This window comes from Scyliorhinus canicula, chromosome 2 (assembly GCF_902713615.1).
Source record: "Scyliorhinus canicula chromosome 2, sScyCan1.1, whole genome shotgun sequence".
NCBI lineage: Eukaryota > Metazoa > Chordata > Chondrichthyes > Carcharhiniformes > Scyliorhinidae > Scyliorhinus > Scyliorhinus canicula.
In genome coordinates, this window is record NC_052147.1 from 513015 (window position 1) to 532275 (window position 19261).

Sequence of the window (19261 nt, forward strand, 5' to 3'; positions counted from 1 at the left end):
CAGGGTGAGTGCCTAGAGGGTGCCCCCGGCCCACAACAGCCCCCCCCCCCCTCCCATGTACTTAATTGCCCACCTCCCCCTGGCACAAGGGGGAGGGGGGCAGAGTGAGTGGAGGGTGGTTTACCAAGTAGTCACAGACCCACATGAGCGCTGCGACCCCCTGGAGAGATGCAATGGTTTAGTTCCAACTTTCCCCCCCAACCTTTGCCAATATGTGAACGCCCTGATGATATCTGCCAAATTGATGATCTATCGATGCCCCCCCAACAGAACAAGACCGCTCACAATACCCGGGAGCGCAACAGGACCGGAGGCGGTTCGCCCATTTTCCACCCCGACCACGTTTGAGCAGAGGGCACTGGACCTTGCTGGGGACCTGGCACCCGGGAGGTCACGCAATGCGGGGTTAGAGGGGCTGAACCAAGTGAGACAACCCTGCATGGCAACCCCACCCCCGATCCTCTGTCCCTTCACACCCTGCCCACTGGGACACCCCCCCATCCTCTGTCCCTTCACACACCCTGCCCACTGGGACACCTCCCCCATCCTCTGTCCCTTCACACACTCTGCCCACTGGGACACCTCCCCCATCCTCTGTCCCTTCACACACCCTGCCCACTGGGACACCTCCCGCATCCTCTGTCCCTTCACACACTCTGCCCACTGGGACACCTCCCCCATCCTCTGTCCCTTCACACACCCTGCCCACTGGGACACCTCCCCCATCCTCTGTCCCTTCACACACCTGCCCACTGGGACACCTCCCCCATCCTCTGTCCCTTCACACACCCTGCCCACTGGGACACCTCCCCCATCCTCTGTCCCTTCACACACCCTGCCCACTGGGACACCTCCCCCATCCTCTGTCCCTTCACACACCCTGCCCACTGGGACACCTCCCCCATCCTCTGTCCCTTCACACACCCTGCCCACTGGGACACCTCCCCCATCCTCTGTCCCTTCACACACCCTGCCCACTGGGACACCTCCCCCATCCTCTGTCCCTTCACACCCTGCCCACTGGGACACCTCCCCCATCCTCTGTCCCTTCACACCCTGCCCACTGGGACACCTCCCCCATCCTCTGTCCCTTCACACCCTGCCCACTGGGACACCCTCCCCCATCCTCTGTCCCTTCACACCCTGCCCACTGGGACACCTCCCCCATCCTCTGTCCCTTCACACACCCTGCCCACTGGGACACCTCCCCCATCCTCTGTCCCTTCACACCCTGCCCACTGGGACACCTCCCCCATCCTCTGTCCCTTCACAACCCTGCCCACTGGGCTACCTCCCCCATCCTCTGTCCCTTCACACCCTGCCCACTGGACACCTCCCCCATCCTCTGTCCCTTCACAACCCTGCCCACTGGGACACCTCCCCCATCCTCTGTCCCTTCACACACCCTGCCCACTGGGACACCTCCCCATCCTCTGTCCCTTCACACACCCTGCCCACTGGGACACCTCCCCATCCTCTGTCCCTTCACACACCCTGCCCACTGGGACACCTCCCCCATCCTCTGTCCCTTCACACCCCTGCCCACTGGGACACCTCCCCCATCCTCTGTCCCTTCACACCCTGCCCACTGGGACACCTCCCCCATCCTCTGTCCCTTCAACACCCTGCCCACTGGGACACCTCCCCCATCCTCTGTCCCTTCACACACCCTGCCCACTGGGACACCTCCCCCATCCTCTGTCCCTTCACACCCTGCCCACTGGGACACCTCCCCCATCCTCATGTCCCTTCACACACCCTGCCCACTGGGACACCTCCCCCATCCTCTGTCCCTTCACACCCTGCCCACTGGGACACCTCCCCCATCCTCTGTCCCTTCACACCCTGCCCACTGGGATACCTCCCCCATCCTCTGTCCCTTCACACACCCTGCCCACTGGGACACCTCCCCCATCCTCTGTCCTTCACACACCCTGCCCACTGGGACACCTCCCCCATCCTCTGTCCCTTCACACCCTGCCCACTGGGACACCTCCCCCATCCTCTGTCCCTTCACACTCTGGACCACTGCCACCCCCCCACCACCATCCTCTGTCCCTTCACACCCTGCCCACTGGGACACCTCCCCCATCCTCTGTCCCTTCACACCCTGCCCACTGGGACACCTCCCCCATCCTCTGTCCCTTCACACCCTGCCCACTGGGATACCTCCCCCATCCTCTGTCCCTTCACACACCCTGCCCACTGGGACACCTCCCCCATCCTCTGTCCCTTCACACCCTGCCCACTGGGACACCTCCCCATCCTCTGTCCCTCACACCCTGCCCACTGGGACACCTCCCCCATCCTCTGTCCCTTCACAACCCTGCCCACTGGGACACCTCCCCCATCCTCTGTCCCTTCACACCCCTGCCCACTGGGACACCTCCCCCATCCTCTGTCCCTTCACACCCTGCCCACTGGGACACCTCCCCCATCCTCTGTCCCTTCACACACCCTGCCCACTGGGACACCCTCCCCCATCCTCTGTCCCTTCACACACCCTGCCCACTGGGACACCTCCCCCATCCTCTGTCCCTTCACACACCCTGCCCACTGGGACACCTCCCCCATCCTCTGTCCCTTCACACACCCTGCCCACTGGGACACCTCCCCCATCCTCTGTCCCTTCACACACCCTGCCCACTGGGACACCTCCCCCATCCTCTGTCCCTTCACACACCCTGCCCACTGGGACACCTCCCCCATCCTCTGTCCCTTCACACACCTGCCCACTGGGACACCTCCCCCATCCTCTGTCCCTTCACACACCCTGCCCACTGGGATACCTCCCCACCATCTGTCCCTTCACACACCCTGCCCACTGGGATACCTCCCCCATCCTCTGTCCCTTCACACACCTGCCCACTGGGACACCTCCCCCATCCTCTGTCCCTTCACACCCTGCCCACTGGGACACTCCCCCATCCTCTGCCTTCACACACTGCCCACTGGGACCCTCCCCATCCTCTGTCCCTTCACACCCTGCCCACTGGACACCCTCCCCCATCCTCTGTCCCTTCACACTCTGCCCACTGGGACACCTCCCCATCCTCTGTCCCTTCACACCCCTGCCCATGGACACCCTCCCCCATCCTCTGTCCTTCACCACCTGCCCACTGGACACCCTCCCCCATCCTCTGTCCCTTCACACTCTGCCCACTGGGACACCTCCCCCATCCTCAGTCCCTTCACACACCCTGCCACTGGGACACCCCATCTCTGTCCCTTCACACCCTGCCCACTGGGACACCTCCCCCATCCTCTGTCCCTTCACACCCTGCCCACTGGGATACCTCCCCCATCCTCTGTCCCTTCACACACCCTGCCCACTGGGACACCTCCCCCATCCTCTGTTCCCTTCACACACCCTGCCCACTGGGACACCTCCCCCATCCTCTGTCCCTTCACAACCCTGCCCACTGGGACACCTCCCCCATCCTCTGTCCCTTCACACCCTGCCCACTGGGACACCTCCCCCATCCTCTGTCCCTTCACACCCTGCCCACTGGGACACCTCCCCCATCCTCTGTCCCTTCACACACCCTGCCCTCTGGGACACCTCCCCCATCCTCTGTCCCTTCACACCCTGCCCACTGGGACACCTCCCCCATCCTCTGTCCCTTCACACACCCTGCCCTACTGGGACACCTCCCCCATCCTCTGTCCCTTCACACACCCTGCCCATCTGGGACACCTCCCCCATCCTCTGTCCCTTCACACCCTGCCCACTGGGACACCTCCCCCATCCTCTGTCCCTTCACACACCCTGCCCACTGGGACACCTCCCCCATCCTCTGTCCCTTCACACACCCTGCCCACTGGGACACCTCCCCATCCTCTGTCCCTTCACACACCCTGCCCACTGGGACACCTCCCCCATCCTCTGTCCCTTCACACACCCTGCCCACTGGGACACCTCCCCCATCCTCTGTCCCTTCACACCCTGCCCACTGGGACACCTCCCCCATCCTCTGTCCCTTCACACACCCTGCCCACTGGGACACCTCCCCCATCCTCTGTCCCTTCACAACCCTGCCCACTGGGACACCTCCCCCATCCTCTGTCCCTTCACACCCTGCCCACTGGGACACCTCCCCCATCCTCTGTCCCTTCACACCCTGCCCACTGGGACACCTCCCCCATCCTCTGTCCCTTCACACCCTGCCCACTGGGACACCTCCCCCATCCTCTGTCCCTTCACACACCCTGCCCACTGGGACACCTCCCCCATCCTCTGTCCCTTCACACACCCTGCCCACTGGGATACCTCCCCCATCCTCTGTCCCTTCACACACCCTGCCCACTGGGACACCTCCCCCATCCTCTGTCCCTTCACACCCTGCCCACTGGGATACCTCCCCCATCCTCTGTCCCTTCACACACCCTGCCCACTGGGACACCTCCCCCATCCTCTGTCCCTTCACACCCTGCCCACTGGGACACCTCCCCCATCCTCTGTCCCTTCACACACCCTGCCCACTGGGACACCTCCCCATCCTCTGTCCCTTCACACACCTGCCCACTGGGACACCTCCCCCATCCTCTGTCCCTTCACACACCCTGCCCACTGGGACACCTCCCCCATCCTCTGTCCCTTCACACACCCTGCCCACTGGGATACCTCCCCCATCCTCTGTCCCTTCACACACCCTGCCCACTGGGACACCTCCCCCATCCTCTGTCCCTTCACACCCTGCCCACTGGGACACCTCCCCCATCCTCTGTCCCTTCACACCCTGCCCACTGGGACACCTCCCCCATCCTCTGTCCCTTCACACACCCTGCCCACTGGGACACCTCCCCCATCCTCTGTCCCTTCACACACCCTGCCCACTGGGACACCTCCCCCATCCTCTGTCCCTTCACACACCCTGCCCACTGGGACACCTCCCCCATCCTCTGTCCCTTCACACACCCTGCCCACTGGGACACCTCCCCCCATCCTCTGTCCCTTCACACCCTGCCCACTGGGACACCTCCCCCATCCTCTGTCCCTTCACACCCTGCCCACTGGGACACCTCCCCCATCCTCTGTCCCTTCACACACCCTGCCCACTGGGACACCTCCCCCATCCTCTGTCCCTTCACACACCTGCCCACTGGGACACCTCCCCCATCCTCTGTCCCTTCACACACCCTGCCCACTGGGACACCTCCCCCATCCTCTGTCCCTTCACACCCTGCCCACTGGGACACCTCCCCCATCCTCTGTCCCTTCACACCCTGCCCACTGGGACACCTCCCCCATCCTCTGTCCCTTCACACACCCTGCCCACTGGGACACCTCCCCCATCCTCTGTCCCTTCACATCCTGCCCACTGGACACCTCCCCCATCCTCTGTCCCTTCACACACCCTGCCCACTGGGACACCTCCCCCATCCTCTGTCCCTTCACACCCTGCCCACTGGGACACCTCCCCCATCCTCTGTCCCTTCACACCCTGCCCACTGGGACACCTCCCCCATCCTCATGTCCCTTCACACCCTGCCCACTGGGACACCTCCCCCATCCTCTGTCCCTTCACACACCCTGCCCACTGGGACACATCCCCCATCCTCTGTCCCTTCACACCCTGCCCACTGGGATCACCTCCCCCATCCTCTGTCCCTTCACACACCCTGCCCTACTGGGACACCTCCCCCATCCTCTGTCCCTTCACACACCCTGCCCACTGGGACACCTCCCCCATCCTCTGTCCCTTCACACCCTGCCCACTGGGACACCTCCCCCATCCTCTGTCCCTTCACACACCCTGCCCACTGGGACACCTCCCCCATCCTCTGTCCCTTCACACCCTGCCCACTGGGACACCTCCCCCATCCTCTGTCCCTTCACACACCCTGCCCACTGGGACTACCTCCCCCATCCTCTGTCCCTTCACACACCCTGCCCACTGGGACACCTCCCCCATCCTCTGTCCCTTCACACACCTGCCCACTGGGACACCTCCCCCATCCTCTGTCCCTTCACACACCCTGCCCACTGGGACACCTCCCCCATCCTCTGTCCCTTCACACCCTGCCCACTGGGACACCTCCCCCATCCTCTGTCCCTTCACACACCCTGCCCACTGGGACACCTCCCCCATCCTCTGTCCCTTCACACACCCTGCCCACTGGGACACCTCCCCCATCCTCTGTCCCTTCACACCCTGCCCACTGGGACACCTCCCCCATCCTCTGTCCCTTCACACACCCTGCCCACTGGGACACCTCCCCCATCCTCTGTCCCTTCACACACCCTGCCCACTGGGACACCTCCCCATCCTCTGTCCCTTCACACCCTGCCCACTGGGACACCTCCCCCATCCTCTGTCCCTTCACACACCCTGCCCACTGGGACACCTCCCCCATCCTCTGTCCCTTCACACCCTGCCCACTGGGACACCTCCCCCATCCTCTGTCCCTTCACACACCCTGCCCACTGGGACACCTCCCCCATCCTCTGTCCCTTCACACCCTGCCCACTGGGACACCTCCCCCATCCTCTGTCCCTTCACACCCTGCCCACTGGGACACCTCCCCCATCCTCTGTCCCTTCACACACCCTGCCCACTGGGACACCTCCCCCATCCTCTGTCCCTTCACACCCTGCCCACTGGGACACCTCCCCCATCCTCTGTCCCTTCACACACCCTGCCCACTGGGACACCTCCCCCATCCTCTGTCCCTTCACACACCCTGCCCACTGGGACACCTCCCCCATCCTCTGTCCCTTCACACTCTGGACACCCCCCCCCACCCATCCTCTGTCCGTTCACACTCTGCCCACTGTCCCCCCCCCCCATCCTCTGTCCCTTCACACTCTGGACACCCCCCCCCCCCCACCCATCCTCTGTCCGTTCACACTCTGCCCACTGTCCCCCCCCCCCCATCCTCTGTCCCTTCACACTCTGGACACCCCCCCCCCCCCACCCATCCTCTGTCCGTTCACACTCTGCCCACTTGACCGCCCTACGCCCGGCCGAGCCTCTCTAAATAACCCCGTTTCATTCTGTTCCCTAGGACGTGCTGCCGAACAACCACGGCCGTCTGCGTCCAGGCGAAGACGAGCATCTGCCACTACCGCACCCAGGGCCGCACGCCAGGGGGTGCCGGGAGCACAGTCAGGGGTGCCATCCTCCCAAACTGAAACTGTGGAGCAGGAGGCGCAGAGGACGGTGACAGAGGTTGAAATGGGCCGCGACCACCCTGCGGCCATTCACCATTGGGCCAATGCCCCTGACGACATTTGTATGGATGAGGACCTCGAGCTTGCGGCACAGCTATCTCCCACACCATCCACCATCCCAGAGACACACACCCCGGTTGGGCTATTCAGTGATGAGGCTCCTGGGTCACAGTCTGGTTCGCACATCACAGCTGAGCAGGTACAGCAGGTGGAGGTCGGAGCAGACGAGGGCCCAGACTGGCGAAGGCCAGGCCAGGCCCAGCATGCAGCTGGCTCCCAGACGTTTCCTGGGTTCCTGGAGTTTCTCGACCCACCCGCACAGCCGATGCATTTGGAAACCCAGGGAAACAATGACGGGATGAGGGCTGTCTTCCAGACTCTGCAGACGCTGTTAGAGGAGTCGAACCGTGTCCAGGAGCACGGAGTGGTGCCGCTCATGGCAGCCACCCAGGCCGACACCGCACGGGTGGCATCCGCGGTGGAGGGAATGGGTCAGGTTATGCAAGGCGTTGGGCTTCATTTGCACGCGTCATCCTCGGCCCTGGAGAGGGTTGTCCTCTCACAGGCAGCAATGCGCCAGAGGCAAAACGACATTGCCGGCGCCCTGCAGGCCATGGCTCAGTCCCAGCAGTCAGTTGCCGAGAGCATCAACCGCCTGACACATGTGCTGGATGGCGTCGTGCACACACAGGTTGAGGTCGCACAGTCCCTGGCGGGAATGTCTCACTCCCTGGACTCCGTCTCTGCGAACCTTCGGACCCTGGTCGATACCGTTGCAGGTCTCCAGGACTGGCAGCGCCAGGTGTCGGTGGGGCGACGGGGCACCTCCCCGCTCGCACCTCTGTCCCAAAGTGAGGCCCGGGGGCCACCGGGCTCCCCGAGGGAGGAGGTGGTTTCGGGGCCCATCCCATTAACTCCATCACGGGACGTCCCGGAATTCTCGGCCTCCACCCGTCCCATCCCTGGTGCATCGGGTGGGCAGCAGGCAGAGCAGGGTGGCACAATGTCACCCGAGACGCCCGCAGAGCAGCCTGGCCCATCAAGGCCGGGTCGCCCCAGGAAACGCTTGGCCAAGGAGAAACGAGTCGAGGGGGGCGATTCGGAGCAATCCTCCTCCACTCCTGCTGTATCATCTGGGGAATCACTTAGACGTAGTGGTAGGGCCCGTAAGGCAACAAAGATAGACACTGAGTAAGTTGGCACGGGTGAAGGGCACAGTTTAGTTGTAGGGGCTAGGGCACCTGTAAATTATGTTAACCATTAAACTCACTGTTGCACCTGACTTGTAAAACCGTGTGATTGTTCCACAGCCACAGGAATCGTGATGGTGACCGAGTGTCGCTGGGGTTGACGAGCGGTGAAACCTCGGTGCCGGGTGTGCAGCCCCTCCCCCCACCCATCTGGGCCGGAGAATAGCGGGTGGGGGGGGTGGTTTTGGCCGTATCGGGGGAATAGCCGGGTTTTTTAGCGGGAACGCCGATCTGAAGAATTTGCGCGTTTGGGAGAATAGCGGGAGCTCGTCGGACCGGCGCGGTGGGACAAACCGGCGCGGTGGGACAAACCGGCGCGGTGGGACAAACCGGCGCGGTGGGACAAACCGGCGCGGTGAGACAAACCGGCGCGGTGGGACAAACCGGCGCGGTGGGACAAACCGGCACGGTGGGACAAACCGGCGCGGTGGGACAAACCGGCGCGGTGGGACAAACCGGCGCGGTGGGACAAACCGGCGCGGTGGGACAAACCGGCGCGGTGGGACAAACCGGCGCGGCCCGATATTCTCCGAACCGGCGCGGTGGGACAAACCGGCGCGGTGGGACAAACCGGCGCGGTGGGACAAACCGGCGCGGTGGGACAAACCGGCGCGGTGGGACAAACCGGCGCGGTGGGACAAACCGGCGCGGCCCGATATTCTCCGAACCGGCGCGGTGGGACAAACCGGCGCGGCCCGATATTCTCCGAACCGGCGCGGTGGGACAAACCGGCGCGGTGGGACAAACCGGCGCGGTGGGACAAACCGGCGCGGTGGGACAAACCGGCGCGGCCCGATATTCTCCGAACCGGCGCGGTGGGACAAACCGGCGCGGTGGGACAAACCGGCGCGGTGGGACAAACCGGCGTGGTGGGACAAACCGGCGCGGTGGGACAAACCGGCGCGGCCCGATATTCTCCAAACCGGCGCGGTGGGACAAACCGGCACGGTGGGACAAACCGGCGCGGTGGGACAAACCGGCGCGGTGGGACAAACCGGCGCGGTGGGACAAACCGGCGCGGTGGGACAAACCGGCGCGGTGGGACAAACCGGCGCGGTGGGACAAACCGGCACGGTGGGACAAACCGGCGATATTCTCCAAACCGCGCGGTGGGACAAACCGGCGATATTCTCCAAACCGGCGCGGCCCGATATTCTCCGAACCGGCGCGGTGGGACAAACCGGCGCGGTGGGACAAACCGGCGCGGTGGGACAAACCGGCGCGGTGAGACAAACCGGCGCGGTGGGACAAACCGGCGCGGTGGGACAAACCGGCACGGTGGGACAAACCGGCGCGGTGGGACAAACCGGCGCGGTGGGACAAACCGGCGCGGTGGGACAAACCGGCGCGGTGGGACAAACCGGCGCGGTGGGACAAACCGGCGCGGCCCGATATTCTCCGAACCGGCGCGGTGGGACAAACCGGCGCGGTGGGACAAACCGGCGCGGTGGGACAAACCGGCGCGGTGGGACAAACCGGCGCGGTGGGACAAACCGGCGCGGTGGGACAAACCGGCGCGGCCCGATATTCTCCGAACCGGCGCGGTGGGACAAACCGGCGCGGCCCGATATTCTCCGAACCGGCGCGGTGGGACAAACCGGCGCGGTGGGACAAACCGGCGCGGTGGGACAAACCGGCGCGGTGGGACAAACCGGCGCGGCCCGATATTCTCCGAACCGGCGCGGTGGGACAAACCGGCGCGGTGGGACAAACCGGCGCGGTGGGACAAACCGGCGTGGTGGGACAAACCGGCGCGGTGGGACAAACCGGCGCGGCCCGATATTCTCCAAACCGGCGCGGTGGGACAAACCGGCACGGTGGGACAAACCGGCGCGGTGGGACAAACCGGCGCGGTGGGACAAACCGGCGCGGTGGGACAAACCGGCGCGGTGGGACAAACCGGCGCGGTGGGACAAACCGGCGCGGTGGGACAAACCGGCACGGTGGGACAAACCGGCGATATTCTCCAAACCGCGCGGTGGGACAAACCGGCGATATTCTCCAAACCGGCGCGGCCCGATATTCTCCGAACCGGCGCGGTGGGACAAACCGGCGCGGTGGGACAAACCGGCGCGGTGGGACAAACCGGCGCGGTGGGACAAACCGGCGCGGTGGGACAAACCGGCGCGGTGGGACAAACCGGCGCGGTGGGACAAACCGGCGCGGTGGGACAAACCGGCGATATTCTCCAAACCGGCGCGGTGGGACAAACCGGCGCGGTGGGACAAACCGGCGCGGCCCGATATTCTCCGAACCGGCGCGGTGGGACAAACCGGCGCGGTGGGACAAACCGGCGCGGTGGGACAAACCGGCGCGGTGGGACAAACCGGCGCGGTGGGACAAACCGGCGCGGTGGGACAAACCGGCGCGGTGGGACAAACCGGCGCGGTGGGACAAACCGGCGCGGCCCGATATTCTCCGAACCGGCGCGGTGGGACAAACCGGCGCGGCCCGATATTCTCCGAACCGGCGTGAGGTCGGAATATCGCGCCCTGTGTTTTTATAACATTGAGAATCCTTTGAATATTTTTGCCGTGACCCTTACCTTTTTCACATGTATCTGTTCAGCCTTTGATTTAGCGAAAGCCAGTCGTGCTGTGTATACTATCAGCCCTGGGATTCGCAGCAATTCCATCGCTGTGCCAATCAAACTGGATGTTATCACATAGTTAACAAAGAAAGCTCCATTATCGGGGAGAAAGACACATCTACGAGAGAAGGAAATGAGTAATTCACACTGGGAAATGTAGAACATACAGTGCAGAAGGAGGCCATTCGACCCATCGAGTCTACACCGACCCAATTAAGCCCTCACTTCCACCCTATCCCCGTAACCCAATAACCCCTCCTAACCTTTTAGGACACTAAGGGGCAATTTAGCATGGCCAATCCACCTAACCCGCACATCTTTGGACTGTGGGAGGAAACCGGAGCACCCGGAGGAAACCCACGCAGACACGGGGAGGATGTGCAGACTCCGCACAGACAGTAACCCAGCGGGGAATTGAACCTGGGACCCTGGCACTGTGAAGTCACAGTGCTAACCACTGTGCTACCATGCTGCCCACAGACGCAGAGTAAGTCACAAGCTCATCGAATTGAGAAGGTTTATTTACAGATTGCCAGATACCGGGATTGCTGGGATTAATCAAGGTCCAGATAATGTTCAGGAGGAGATTCCATCATGGCAGCTGGGATATTAAATTCAATCAGTTAAAGATCCGACATATAAAGTTAATCTCAGATAGCAATGCAATTACCCGATTAATAGAAAACCCATCTGGTTCAGCAACTACCCCTGGAGATGAAATCCCAACCCTGGTCTGGCATCCCTGTGACTATCAGCTGACCTCTGAAATGGTCCAGCCAATCACTCAATTTATCAAATCACGACAGAAAAGTCAAAGAATAAACCCAGACAGACCACTGGCAAAGTACAGCACAGGAACAGGCCCTTCAGCCCTCCAAGCCCGTGCCGACCATGCTGCCCGTCTAAACTAAAATCTTCTACAGTTCCTGGGTCCGTATCCCTCTATTCCCATCCTATTCATATATTTCTCACGATGCCCCTTAAATGTCACTATCGTCCCTACTTCCACCACCTCCTCCGGCAGCGAGTTCCAGGCACCCACTACCCTGTGTAAAAAACTTGCCTCGTACATCTACTCTAAACTTGCCCCTCGCACCTTAAACCTATGCCCCCTAGTAATTGACCCCTCTACCCTGGGGAAAAGCCTCTGACTATCCACTCTGTCTATGCCCCTCATAATTTTGTAGACCTCTATCAGATCGCCTCTCAACCTCCGTCGTTCCAGTGAGAACAGAGTTTATTCAACCGCTCCTCATAGCTAATGCCCTCCATACCAGGCAACATCCTGGTAAATCTCTTCTGCACCCTCTCTAAAGCCTCCACATCCTTCTGGTAGTGTGGCAACCAGAATTGAACACTATACTCCAAGTGTGGCCTAACTAAGGTTCTATACAGCTGCAACATGACTTGCCAATTTTTATACTCAATGCCCCGGCCAATGAAGGCAAGCATGCCGTATGCCTTCTTGACTACCTTCTCCACCTGTGTTGCCCCTTTCAGTGACCTGTGAACCTGTACACCTAGATCTCTCTGACTTTCGATACTCTTGAGGGTTCTACCATTCACTGTATATTCCCTACCTGTATTAGACCTTCCAAAATGCATTACCTCACATTTGTCCGGATTAAACTCCATCTGCCATCTCTCTGCCCAAGTCTCCAAACGACCTAAATCCTGCTGTATCCTCTGACAGTCCTCATCGCTATCCGCAATTCCACCAACCTTTGTGTCGTCTGCAAACTTACTAATCAGAACTGTTACATTTTCTTCCAAATCATTTGGAAGGAGTAACAGGAATGCAGAGTACTGGGCTAATGGCAAGATTCTTGGTAGTGTAGATGAACAGAGAGATCTTGGCATCCAGGTACATAAATCCCTGAAAGTTGCCACCCAGGTTAATAGGACTGTTAAGAAGGCATATGGTGTGCTAGCCTTTATCAGTAGGGGGATTGAGTTTCGGAGCCACAAGGTCATGCTGCAGCTGTACATAACTCTGGTGCGGCCGCACCTGGAGTACTGCGTGCAGTTCTGGTCACCACATTATAGGAAGGATGTGGAAGCTTTGGAAAGGGTTCAGAGGAGATTTACTAGGATGTTGCCTGGTATGGAGGGAAGGTCTTACGAGGAAAGGCTCAGGGACTTGAGGTTGTTTTCGTTAGAGAGGAGAAGGCTGAGAGGTGACTTAATAGAGACATATAAGATAGTCAGAGGGTTAGATAGGGTGGACAGTGAAAGTCTCTTTCCTCGGATGGTGATGACCAACGTGAGGGGACATAGCTTTAAATTGAGGGGTAGTAGATATAGGACAGATGTCAGAGGCAGTTTCTTTACTCAGAGAGTAGTAGGGGTGTGGAACGCCCTGCCTGCAACAGTAGTAGATTCGTCAACTTTAAGGGCATTTAAGTGGTCACTGGATAGACATATGGATGAAAATGGAATAGTGTAGGTCAGATAGGCTTCAGATGGTTTCACAGGTCGGCGCAACATCGAGGGCTGAAGGGCCCGTACTGCGCTGTAATGTTCTATGTTCTATATATTACGAACAGCAAAGGTCCCAGCACTGATCCCTGCGGAACACCACTAGTCACAGCCCTCCAATTAGAAAAGCACCCTTCCATTGCTACTCTCTGCCTTCTATGACCGAGCCAGTTCTGTATCCACCTTGCCAGCTCACCCCTGACCCGTGTGACTTCACCTTTTGTACCAGTCTGCCATGAGGGTTCTTGTCAAAGGCTTTACTGAAGTCCATATAGACAACATCCACTGCCCTACCTGCATCAATCATCTTTGTGACCTCCTTGAAAAACTCTAACATGTTAGTGAGACATGACCTCCCCTTCACTAAACCATGCTGCCTCTCGCTAATACGTCCATTTGCTTCCAAATGGGAGTAGATCCTGTGGGAATCACCAGAAAAGCCAGCCTTTATTGTCCATCCTAAAAGACCAGAAGACACAGGAGCAGAATTAGGCCACTCGGCCCATCGAGTGTGCTCCGCCATTCAATCATGACTGGTATTTTCTCATCCCCATTCTCCTGCCTTCTCCCCATAATCCCTGTTTGCCTTATTAATCAAGAACCTATCTATCTCTGTCTTAAAGACACTCAGTGATTTGGCCTCCACAGCCTTCTGCAGCAAAGAGTTCCACAGATTCACCACCCTCTGGCTGAAGAAATTCCTTCTCATCTCTGTTTTAAAGGATCGTCCCTTCAGTCTGAGATTGTGTCCTCTGGTTCTAGTTTTTCCTAGAAGTAGAAACATCCTCTCCACGTCCACTCTGTCCAGGCCTCGCAGTATCCTGTAAGTTTCAATAAGATCCCCCCTCATCCTTCTAAACTCCAACGAGTACAAACCCAGAGTCCTCAACCATTCCTCATACGACAAGCTCTTCATTCCAGACATCATTCTGGTGAACCTCCTCTGGACCCTTTCCAAGGCCAGCATATCCTTCCTTAGATATGGGGTCCAAAACTGCTCGCAATACTCCAAATAGGGTCTGACCAAAGCCTTATACAGCCTCAGAAGTACATCCCTGGTCTTGTATTCTAACCCTCTCGACATGAACGCTAACATTGCATTTGCCTTCCTAACTGCCGACTGAACCTGCACGTTAACCTTAAGAGAATCGTGAACGAGGATTCCCCATTTAGAAAATAGTCTGTGCCTCCATTCCTCCTTCCAAAGTGCATAACCTCACACTTTTCCACATTGTATTCCATCTGCCACTTCATTGCCCACTCTCCTAGCTTGTCCAAATCCTTCTGCAGCCCCTTACTTCCTCAATACTACCTTCCCCTACAGATCTTTGTATCATCTGCCAACTTAGCAACAGTGTCTTCAGTTCCTTCTTCCAGATCATTAATGTATATTGTGAAAAGTTGTGGTCCCAGCACAGACCCCTGAGGCACACCACTAGTCACCGGCAGCCATCCTGAAAAAGGCCCCTTTATCTCCACTCTCTGCCTTCTGCCAGTCAGCCAATCGTCTAGCCATGCCAGGATCTCACCCTTAACACCATGGGAACCTTGTCAAAGGCCTTCTGGAAATCTAAGTAGATCACGTCCACTGGTTCTCCTTCGTCTAACTTACTTGTTTCCTCCTCAAAGAACTCTTAACAGATTTATTCTTCTTCTGTAAATAGAATGACTCATCTTGTTTAGCCGAGTTCTATATAAACACAGACAAGCGCACTCAGTAAGCTGCGCACGGTGAAGTTGAGACATCCTGAGTGAGTGAGGCAGAGTGAGGTGAAACTTGGTCGTTTGGTGCAGTGAGGTAATTCGGTGCAGAGTGGGAGGAGGTGTTCTCTATTGTTCTGTTTTGTTTCTTCTGGCTTTGTAACTGTTAAGCTGCAGGGAGAGATCCAGAGAGCATCCTGGAAAGGTAAGTGATTTTAATACCTTTTCAAATTGTGTGTGTGTGGGGGAGCAGGGGGAAGTAAAGTGACTTCAGAGTAAAGCTGTGACCTGATTGGCTGGTTGGGAATCTGTTACATTTGAAAAGAAATAATATTGCAAAACAAATCTCATTGATTAACTAGATAGTAGAATAACTAAACCGGAGGGCAGTGTTTAGCATTTAATTTTACAGTAAAAATCTATCGTCAGGGCCATATAGTTAATTGTAACTCAATCTAACAATAATTCAAGTGTTTATTTCGAATTAATTAATGAATTAGTGCTTAAATGTTACTCAGCTGGGTGCGGTGCTCCAACTGTGAGTTGTGGCAGATCTGATGTTTCCAGCATTTCGGTGCAGGTGTAACCAATGACAGCTCCTCACAGACCGCGTGGTTCGGTTGGAACAGCAGTTGGATGCACTTAGGAGCACGCAGGTGGCGGAAAGCGTCATAGATAGCAGTTATATAAATGTGGTCACACCCAAGGTGCAGGCAGAGAGATGGGTGACCACTAGAAAGAGCAGATAATCAGTGCAGGAATCCCCTGTGGCTGTCCCCCTCTCTAACAGGTGTACCTTTTTGCATACTGTTGGGGGGGATAGCCTATCAGGGGAAAACAGCAGCAGCGGTACCACAACTGGCTCTGTTGCTCAGCAGGGGAGGGCAAAGTGCAGGAGAGCAATAGTTATAAGGGACTCTATAGTAAGGGGCACAGATAAGCGCTTCTGTGGAAGTGAAAGAGACTCCAGGATGGGATGTTGCTTCCATGGTGCCAGGGTCAAGGATATCACTGAACGAACACAGGACATCCTGAAGGGGGAGAATGAACAGCCAGAGGTCGTAGTGCACATAGGTACAAAGAACAAAGAAAAGTACAGCACAGGAACAGGCCCTTCGGCCCTTTGGCCTTCCAAGCCTGCGCCGACGATGCTGTCCATCTAAACTAAAATCTTAAAGAACAATTAGGTACTAACGACATTGTCAGGAAGAGTGATGTGGTCCTGCAGAAGGAGTTCAGGAAGTTAAATGGTAAGCTAAGAAGCAGGACCTCTAGGGTTGTAATCCCAGGATTACTACCTGTGCCACGTGCCAGTGAGGCTAGAAATAGCAGGATATAGCAGCTAAACACGTGGCTAAACTGGTGGTGTAGGAGGGTGGGTTCAGATTTCTGGACCATTGGGATCTCTTCCGGGGCAGGTGTGACCTGTACAAGAAGGATGGGTTCCATCTAAACTCGAGGGACACCAATATCCTGGCTTGGAGGTTTGCTAGTGTCACTCGGGAGGGTTTAAACTAGTATGACAGGAGGTGGAAATCAGAATGTTAGCTTAGAAGGTGTAATAACTGAAGGGGAAATAGAGAACAAAAATAATAGAACATCACCCTCAGGCAGAACAAAAAGGTGACAAGTGTGAGAAGGGAGGTGGTCAATGCAGGATTGAGGGTGTTGTACCTAAATGCGCGCAGTATACGGAACAGGGTAAATGAGCTTGTTCGCACATTGAAATTGGCCGGTACGATGTTGTGGGCATCACAGAGACGTGGCTGCAAGGGGATCAGGGCTGGGATCTAAATATCCAAAGATATATGTCCTATCGAAAGGACGGGCAGATGGGCAAAGGGGGCAGGGTTGCATTGTCAGTAAGGAATGAAGTTAAATCGATAGCAAGGAGCGATATAGGATCAGAAGGCATAGAATCTCTGTGGGTAGAGTTGAGGAATCGCAAAGGGAAAAAGACCCTGATGGGAGTTATGTACCGGCCCCCCTAGCAGGAGTCAGGATGTGGGGCAGAAAATAAATCAGGAAATAGAAAAGGCATGTAAAAAAGGCAATATTACAATAATCATGGGGACTTCAATATGCAGGTGGACTGGGAAAATAAGGTTGGCAGTGGATCCCAAGAAATGGAATTTGTGGAATGTCTGAGAGATTTTATTTGGAGCAGTTTGTGACAAGAGTCTACTGGGGAACAGGCAATTCTGGCTTTGGTGATGTATAATGAGGCAGACTTGATTAGGGGGATAAAGGTGAAGGAACCGTTAGGGAGCAGTGACCACAATATGATAGAATTTACCCAGCAGTTTGAGAGGGAGAAGCTGCAATCAGATGTAACGATATTACAATTAAATAAGGGTGACTACAAAGACATGAGGGAGGAGCTGGCCAGAGTTGATTGGAGAAGGAGCCGAGCAGGGAAGACAGTGGAACAGCAATGGCAGGAGTTTTTGGGGGTTATTAGGGAGGCACAGCAGAAATTCATCCCAAGGAGGAGGAAACATGCTAAGGGGAGGATGAGGCATCCATGGCTGACGAGGGAAGTCAAGGACGGCAGAAAAGAAAAAGAAAAAGCATACAAAGTGGCGAGGATTAGCGGGAAGCCAGAGGATTGGGAAGCCTTTAAAAGCGAGCAGAGGACAACTAAAAAAGCAATAAGGGGGGAGAAGATGAAATATGAGTGCAAGCTAGCTAGTAATATAAAAGGAAGATAGGAAGAGATTTTTTCAATATGTAAAAGATAAGAGAGAGGCAAGAATAGACATTGGGCCACTGGAAAATGTGGCTGGAGAGGTAATAATAGGAAACAAAGAAATGGCAGAGGAACTGAATAGTTACTTTGCATCAGTCTTCACGGTGGAAGACGCCAGTGGGATGCCAGAGCTCCAGGAGAACCAGGGGGCAGAGGTGAGTGCAGTGACCATCACTAAGGAGAAGGTTCTGGGGAAACTGAAAAGTCTGAATCAAGGTACCATGAATAGTGTTCTTACAGGGAACAGATCAGTCCGAGGGGGAGTCGTTGAGGAGTCTAGTAGCTGTGGGGAAGAAGCTGTTCCTATGTCTGGATGTGTGAGTCTTCAGACTTCTGTACCTTCTGCCTGATGGAAGGGTCTGGAGGAAGGCAATGCCTGGGTGGGAGGGGTCTCTGATAATGCTGTCTGCCTTCCTGAGGCAGCGGGAGGTGTAGGCAGAATCAATGGGAGGGTGGCAAGCTTGTGTGACGCGTTGGGCTGAGTTCACCACACTCTGCAGTTTCTTGCGATCTTGGACCGAGCAGTTGCCATACCAGGCTGTGATGCAGCCGGATAGGATGCTCTCTGTCGCACATCTGCAGAAGTTTGTGAGAGTCGATGCAGACATGCAGAATTTAGAGTAGAGACGTTGTTGGGCTTTCTTGACTGTTGCATCAACGTGAGTGGACCCGGACAGACTGTTGGTGATGGTGACCCCCAGGAACTTAAAGCAATCGACCATCTCCACTTCGGAGCCATTGACGCAGACGAGAGTGTGTGTCGTGCTGCGCTTCCTGAAGTCAATGATCAGTTCCTTGGTCTTCCCAACATTTAGAGAGAGGTTGTTTTCGGTACACCATGCAACCAAGTGATTTATCTCCCTCCTGTAGTCTGATTCGTCGTTGTTTGAGATACGCCCCACCACAGTGTATCATCTGCAAACTTATAGATTGAGTTGGAGTTGAATCTTGCCACACAGTCGTGTGTGTATATGGAGTACAGTAGAGGACTGAGCACATATCCTTGCAGGGCCCCGGTGTTGAGGACTATTGTGGAGGAGGTGCTGTTGCCGATCCTGACAGATTGCGGTCTGTTGGTGAGGAAGTCGAGGATCCAGCTGCACAGGGAGGGGTCAAGTCCAAGATTGCGGAGTTTGGTTATTAGTAATGTCAGTATAATGGTGTTGAAGGCGGAGCCGCACTGCTCTCCAGTTAATTCTCCTCCTTCCCTCTCTCCAGTTAAACCTCCTCCTTCCCTCTCTCCGGTTATACCTCCTCCATCTCTCTCTCCGGTTAATTCTCCTCCTTCCCTCTCTCCAGTTAATTCTCCTCCTTCCCTC

At 57.2% G+C, this 19261-nt stretch overlaps 1 protein-coding gene across 1 annotated transcript in view; it reads right to left on the minus strand.

Moving 5' to 3' along the window:
• The window catches only part of LOC119962482 (calcium permeable stress-gated cation channel 1-like), a 149284-nt gene that overhangs the window by 23321 nt on the left and 106702 nt on the right, over positions 1 to 19261 (minus strand). Inside the window, exon 15 of the mRNA XM_038790426.1 lies at positions 10932 to 11132. Coding sequence (XP_038646354.1) covers positions 10932 to 11132 — 201 coding nt within the window. The remainder of the gene's footprint in view (positions 1 to 10931; positions 11133 to 19261) is intronic.